We start from the raw sequence: 7438 nt of genomic DNA, 5'->3' as shown, positions 1-7438 counted from the left end.
CAAAAGTGGGTGATGTCGTACAGATAAAGCAGCTCTCTGCAAGTATCCATCGGCTTTCATGTGCTGATGTAAATGCCCATTTCTGTAGTACACCTATTCAGATACAATGCCCCTCAGCAACTGAAATAGAAACGTTTGTGAATTGTGACCTGTAAATAAAAGGCAAGGGAGAGCAGACATCCTTTGTAATTGTTCAGCTCTTTCAGATCAATAGTAAAGTTGACTCAAGAAAACCATCTAATACTTGTATGGCATTGAAGAACCGATAGAACTTGTCCTATCTCTGGATTTTTAATGTAATACTGTATAAATTGATTTAAATGATTTTGATAGTCTTGTAACTTTGAAGCTCTGCAATCAGTTTGTAATGCAAACTGTAGTTAAAACCCTACTGAAAGTCAGAATATGTGAAGAAGTGAGTGGCTGAGAGTTTGCTATCTGCTATATTTAGAACTACACAAGTAATAGCATCGTAAGTGGCTCAAACAAAAATGTAAACTCAGCTTCATTTCTTGCATTTAATTACTCAGCTGGGATCTTAGGCTGCAATGGAGCTTTTCCCATACGCAGCTCTTGTCACGTGGAACTCCACCTGCTGCACCCCTTCTGCAGAATCAGGCTCAAGTACAGCGCCACGACTGGCAGAGCGCTCTGTTCTACCTTCATCTGGTCACCTTGATTGGACTGGATGGGACCTGCCAAATCGCACAAGTGACAGAGTACCTTCCCTCAGATCCTCAAAGCCCATGCATTTAACACACAGGACTGAAACATGGGAGTTACACTTGTTATTCAGGACCTGGTAAACTAACAGTAAGGACTTGTGAATTCTCCATCCTTGCTTCTGGTTGTCTGGATTAAGGAGCTTCTTACTTAAGAAGTTCAAGTATCCATTGGGTTGTTGTTTTGTTGTTTGTTGTTTAAATTCAGCTGCAGAATTGCCAACAGCTTACTGAACACTAGACGTGCTCACAGTGAGGAGGGATTACCAGTACAATTAGGACCAAGGGCCAGTTCCTTCCGCAGCAGATTGAGATTTTTGTAATGAATTTACCAGCTCCTTAGGTGGTATCTCTTTTGGACTACATTAACAATATCTCGCATGAAGCAAACACAACTTACTGTTGAGTGCTCAGCACAAGAGTCCAGCTAGCTTCCTTAAAATTAAGTGAATACTGAACAACTGAGTTAAATAATTCCTTTTTCTTGGCCTGCCCCTTCGGAGGGGCTGTCGTAGGGGAAAGCCCTTTGAGCTCTCCAACCACCTGTATGATGACATACAACAGTAGAATGCCCTGAAGAAATAAAAAAGCAGATGGTTCTGAAGTTTAAGCATAAGAGAAGCTGACAGAGCTGCCACTGCTACCTGTGGCCTAGCTGCTTGGTTAGGATCACTGCTCCACACATCATCATTTAGCTAAAACGTATCTCTAGTTACTGCTGTAAGGGCTTTAGCTTGTACAACGAGGAGAATTGCTGTTGCTATGAAATCAATAATGGAAAGAAACTTTTAATACAAGTTTATTTACCAATATACAATGCAAAAACCTAGTAAAATACTGAGTGTGCACAACATCAGTTAGGTTTTACATGATTTCAGCACAGGCATTTGTGTGTCTGGCACAGCTACACCAGTACACTATGCAAATGAGTGCAACATTCCCTTTAAGGAAGAAGCTGATGAACCAGGAGTGCCCCCCAGGTGCCCTCCTTCACAGTATTTAATTCATCGTCACTTAAGAGCACCTGGGGCACACGCAAAAACATCTTGCAAGAAAGAACAGTAAACCAAGAGGCTAATGGAGTCAGTTACAATTGCAAAGAAACCTGGTGCAGCCACCATGCAAGAGAAGAAGGGCAGAGTGTTTCGGCCTGGGGATCAACAAGGCCATTTTCGGGCAAAGGCTCATTTAAAGGCAAACCTTTAAATGCTGTTCTTAACGCTCACCGGGACTGCAACAGAACGTGGGGCAGGAGGGGCTGGAAGCAGAGCGCTGGGACAAGCCCTCCTGACCCGGGTGCTACGCACAGAATGAAGGTTAATGCTCCTCTGCTACTTGCTAAGTTGTACTGGAGCACATCGCTGGGATGGGGCTGATGGAAGGACTGTACAGCATTAGAACTGACTTCCTGCCACCTCCACCTGCAGCCAATCAGACTGCAGAGAGCTGACGGGCTGGCACTTTTTCTTACTTACATCGATGCTGTTAGGACAGATAAGATCATCAGCGTTATTTTTTGTTAGAAAATAAGAGCATTAAGCATAAAAAAAAAAAACCAAGCACCTTTTCATTAGCGACGTGAAGCCCAGGGTATTTGTACAGTACAGGGAGCGCTTCCTGACAAGCACAAGACACGAAGTTGAAGAGCTTTTGCCACGGTTTTTTCCCAGCCCCTTCACCACACGAGAAGCAGCACAGCTCTACAAAGCTGCTGGATTAAGATACCTGCATCTCAGCTTGAGGAAACAAAACAGCAGCTCGTAACAAAGGAATGCTTAGACTAAATCGGTTCCATCTGAAGATACGGGACAGCAGCATCCTCTAGTGCAAGTCACCTTTACAATTAAAAGCATAGCTGACAGTGAGACACTGCTTCTGGGGAAGCCCTTTCCAAGGGATTAGCATTTGCTACAGCAAACATTTACCGCCTTGAATTTGCTTGCAAGTATAAAATAAATATTGATATCCATATTTCATACATTAAAAATATTTTATTTTACATTCATCTTGATGTTCAATAAGTTACGCCTAGCACCAAAGAAACATTTTGGAAGGGCTGAGGAATTAAGAAACTACAAAGAGTAAAGGCAGAATTCATTTCTACGACATTTAAATGAGTCATTGGTGCCTAGATTTTTTTATTTTTTTTTTAATTATTGTTCAGATGGGCTTTAGGCTATTGCTTCAGTTAGGCTTAGGTGTGCCAAAGCACGGTACAAATATAAACTTTAGATCTGAGGAAGATACTAATAAATCAGAAAAGCCACTTTTGCGTTAACCTCCCAGCTGCGGGCAGAGCTGAGGCTCCCGCACACCACTGGTGCATTGCAGCAGCCAGAACCGGTCACAGGAAGAACCACATTGCATAACTCCAAGGCTGGAAAGGCTGAGCTTCCTTCCCACAGGAGAAGGACAGAGGAAATAATCAATGGTTTACACCTTCTGAGCTTGTCTTGTGTGCTCTCTGTATGTGCATGTAGGGCGGAAGAGGTTCTTAAAGCTACTGGCACGCTGCTGTGAGTTACGCTGCTTTGTCTCAAGTGCCTGAGAAGCCGCTTCCAGGTAAGCCAAAGCATTCCAACAGAGAGCACACAGCCCTTTCCTTTTCTGGAGGGACATAACACCACAAGCTCAAAACAAAAAGGCACTAGAGTTATTTTGTGTGTGTGTGTGTGTGTGTTGGTTTTTCCCCCCTTCTCCTTAGAAATGCTGGCTTTAGAACCGTACCCTCTGTACGCTGATCTCAGCGGTAGCACTGTTCTGATCATACTGGAGATACTGACTCAAAACCAGTTCTGGTCAGCGTACCTCTGCCAAGCTGCACAACTAATACTGGTTTTAAGACTTCATGGGCTCCTGACCAACTACAGCCCGAGGCATCCAAAGCAGAGCACACCTCCCGTGTTCACATCTGTCCTCAACTCAGCTCCATCTCCTGGCACGTCCGCACAGCGGAGCCGCTGCCCACTGCCCTGCACAGGGCTGGGATGCAATAAAACTGATGACTTTCACAAAGATTCAACTTTTTGTTTTTAAATTCATTTGGTTAGACGCCAGCACAGGAATCTAAGAATGAAATGAAGATAAAAAGCCTTTTCCAGTCTTCCTTGAGCATCTTTCCCTTACCTGGCGCGTACTACTAAACCAACGGTGTGGATCAGGTGTTCCTGCTGTGCCCTGCTGCACTGTGACTCCACGCCTGTGCGGCAGAGAGCGCAGCCCTCAGAGAGCTCCGGCACCACGAGGTTATGCCAAAGTGACCGCCGTGGTGGACTGAGATCCGTTCTGCCCCCACGGCGCTAACTGCAGCACGTTTAGTCCAGAACGTTTCAAGATAAGTGCAGGCAGAAACCTGCGATGGCTGCATCCACCACTCTGCATTCCAGGAGCACGGCAGCTGTGCATTTTGAGCTAGTTTATAAATTAGTTTTCAATTTTATTTTTTTTTAAACCAACCTCGGTGGCCGCTGTGAGCTTCAGAACGGAGCTCCCTGTCCCCCTCCAGCCGCACTCAGGAGGCAGCTGCATGTCCTCGGGCTACACTGAGCATAAGCTCAACACAGCACAGGAGGAGGAGCAGGTTCCCCCTGCAGGAAGAAGTGGTGATCTCGCCGCCTGAGGCTCCGGGGGCAGCACACTGCGTATTCTAAGCCACAGCTGGCCAGAACCAGCCACTTCACAGCGCTGCTGAGCCCAGTGCAGAGCACGCAGCTGCCCGGCCAAGAATACACCCGGGTCAGCCAGGTGAAGGCAGCTCTCCAAGAACCCTTTCCACGCAGCACAAGTACCTGTAGGACCTCACCTACCGCTCCCCATCACGGCTAACCCCCCCCCCGCTGCACCCCACGAAGCTCTCACCCCACGTCCTGACACCTGGGTTGTGCTGCTAAGGGCAGTGCTCCAAAAGCTCAGCAACGGCCACGCCAACCCCTGCACCCCACACCCGACAGCTCAGGATTTCTGCAGGCTCCATTTGGCTGCCAGCACTGTGACTGAAACAACATCAGGGAGAGGAAAAACTCATTTGCTGAACACCACCTCCCACCTTCAAAAAAAGAAAGAAAAAAAAAAAGGCAAGGATCATGAATGACATTGACACTCACTTGTCCAACAGTAAGGAGTGAAGTGACCACCCCAGAACCACTGGACTTGAGCAGGTTCACACGAGAGAAATCTCTCTGAGTAATGTAACAAAAACAGTGTACTCTAATGAGTAATGAAATCTAATGGAGAAGTTTCACAATTCAGTATTTTTCGTGACCCAAAGCAGAAGTCTATTTGAAGCATGGACCACGAACACCGTGGGTTTTTTTGTTTTTGCTTTTTTTGTTTAGTTTGTCTGTTTTGAATGAGATAATTTCTGTATCTCCGAGGAGGGCAGGAAAAAAGGAGGGAGCCCGTCAGGCCTCTGACGCGGTGGCTCAGATGCGGTGGGTTTCACGACGCATCTCTGGATATCCAGCCACTCTCTGTTAGAAAGTTTAAAATCCTTTTCTTCAGTACCTTGTCCAAGTAACTGGGAAGGCGGCTCTTTGAAGGAATCCCTTGTCTTTTCTGAAGATGGTCTTTAATGATGATGGTTTTTACAGTCACGTAACGCGCAGGGCTCAAGTTCAGAGAGCTGCAAAGCACTTTTTCCCTGTCCGATAAGAGTTCAAAACCAGGCAGGTTTTCAATGGCAGCAAATTCCCCTTCTTTACCATCCTCCTTCCCCCTCTTGGAGCTAGCCATGTTTTTGTTCTCCTTCCTCTTCTCCCGTTTATGTCTGGCTGCCTCGTATTCCGCCGACTCTTCCATTTTGGTGATTCCATTTCGGCGATACCGCTGCAGTTCCCGGATCTTCGCTCGAAGTACTCTCTCCTTGTGCATGTTCTCAAAGAAGTCTTCAAACTCCTTACAGGACATAAACTGGTACAGAGGCCTCAGCTTCAGCCTCAACTCCTTCTCTTCCTTCGTGATCTTTCGTTTGGGAGTTTTCTCCTTGTCCTTCTTATCCTTCCCCAGGAAGGCCGGCACCAAGTTATAGTCTCGTGCAATGTTCTTCCGCCGCTGTCTCTCCTTGAGTTTTCTTACGTACATGTCTACGTGAGCTCTTTTCAATTCTATCTCCACGTCGTCATCGTCGTAGTTCACCGACAGGCCGCTGATCAGAGTCTCAGCATCCTGATCGTATTCAATCTCGTAGTCGTCCCGGAGCGGCATGTAGCCCAGCTGCTGCTGCTCAGCCACCGATATGTCCAAGGGCGGGAGCGGCGTGGTCAGGCTGGGAGAGAGCGGGCCCCCGCTGGGACACGTGTGGTCCGTTACCCTGTTGGGAATCGTGTCGGGGATGCAGGCCTTCCCCAGGTTGCCGTGGATGTACATGCTCACGTAGTGCTCCATCACCTCCTGGGGCGTCCGGGATGCTCCCACGTGAGCGGCCATGTCTTCCTAAATGGAAAATAAGGAGGGGCAATAAGATGGTTCCCATTGTGCCTCCAGCGGAGCACGCACTCCTCCTTCCCTGTCCCTCAAAAACCAACTCACAAGACCCAAACTCTTCCAGCAATAGCACTGCCACGTAGTTAGGTCCAAGTCAGCATTTACAAACGCAAAAGTGACAAGAAAAGCACCGGGAACACAGGAAGACGTGAAAAAAAAAGAAAAGAAAAGAAAAGAAAAGAAAAGAAAAGAAAAGAAAAGAAAAGAAAAGAAAAGAAAAGAAAAGAAAAGAGCATCAGTGCAGCAAGCTGCCTCTGAGCTGTCCCAGCCCTGTCCGAGCACCATCCACACGGTCTCTCCCGAGCACCCTTTGCTGCCTCAACAAACCAGCTCAGCACCGCTGAAACGGTTCCCGAGTCCCCGAGCTCGCTGCATCACCTGTCAGGGTTCTGCTCGTTTATAGCACTGCTTTTAGTGAGATATAGAAATACAGAAAGGAGCGTTTATGGCCAATAGCGATAGGAAAAGAAGGAACGGCTTTAAATTGAAAGAAGGGAGACTTAGGTTGTAGACGTTAGGAAGAAGTTCTTCACTCAGAAGGAGACGAGGGCAGGAACAGGTGCCCGGAGAGCTGTGGGTGCCTCATCCCCGGAGGCGCTCGAGGCCGGGCGGGATGGGTCCCGGGCAGCCCGACCCGACGGGGGCATCCAGCCCACAGCAGGGCTTCGAACCGGGCGGGCTTTGGGGTCCCCCTCACCCCAGAGCCGCTACACCACGCCGCCCCGGGCAGTGACAGAGCCGCCCCGCAGCCCCCGCCCCGCAGCCCGGCGCGGCCCCGCGGCAGACGGCCCTTACCCAGTTGCCGAAGCCGAACTGCTCGATGGCGTCCAGCAGCAGCTGCTCCTCCCGGCTGCTCCAGCCGCCCTCCGCCTCGGCGCCCCACAGCGTGAAGCGGCCGCCGTCCACCAGCTGGTAGCCGTGCCATCGGCGGTGCGGGCCGATCTCGGCGCCGGCCGAGAAGCAGTCGGGGCAGAGCTCGATGTCGGCGCACTCGGTGCAGCGGAAGCGCAGAGAGCTCACCTCGGCCAGGCAGTACACGCAGTACTTCTTCCCCAGTTCCGCCATCTTACCCCGCCCGCCGCCGCCCCGCACGCACGCGCGGCCCCGCCCCCGCTCAGACGCGGCCAATGGCGGCGCTCCCGCCGGGAGGAGCCTCGAGCCGGGCGGCCAATGGATGAGGAGGACTCGAGCGGCCCCTCCGGATCGCGGCCAATAGGGGCGAAACGCCTGGGCGC

At 49.6% G+C, this 7438-nt stretch overlaps 1 protein-coding gene across 1 annotated transcript; it reads right to left on the bottom strand.

Annotated features, from left to right (window-relative positions):
- Positions 2694-7327, bottom strand: TADA2B (transcriptional adaptor 2B). Its single transcript, XM_021394800.1, has 2 exons — positions 6999-7327; positions 2694-6152 (listed from the first exon to the last, which is right to left on the bottom strand). The coding sequence occupies exons 1-2, from the start codon at positions 7266-7268 to the stop codon at positions 5160-5162; spliced, it is 1263 nt and encodes a 420-aa protein (XP_021250475.1). The 5' UTR covers positions 7269-7327; the 3' UTR covers positions 2694-5159.

This window comes from Numida meleagris, chromosome 4 (genome assembly GCF_002078875.1).
Source record: "Numida meleagris isolate 19003 breed g44 Domestic line chromosome 4, NumMel1.0, whole genome shotgun sequence".
NCBI classification, from domain to species: domain Eukaryota; kingdom Metazoa; phylum Chordata; class Aves; order Galliformes; family Numididae; genus Numida; species Numida meleagris.
This window is presented reverse-complemented; position numbering and strand designations above follow the sequence as displayed.

Bases quoted from the DNA above. Each gene is read 5' to 3' on its own strand.
- TADA2B (XM_021394800.1), bottom strand. From the start codon at position 7,268: ATGGCGGAACTGGGGAAGAAGTACTGCGTGTACTGCCTGGCCGAGGTG. The intron at 6,153-6,998 runs GTAAGGGCCGTC...TTTTCCATTTAG, and splicing joins AGTTCGGCTTCGGCAACTGG to GAAGACATGGCCGCTCACGT.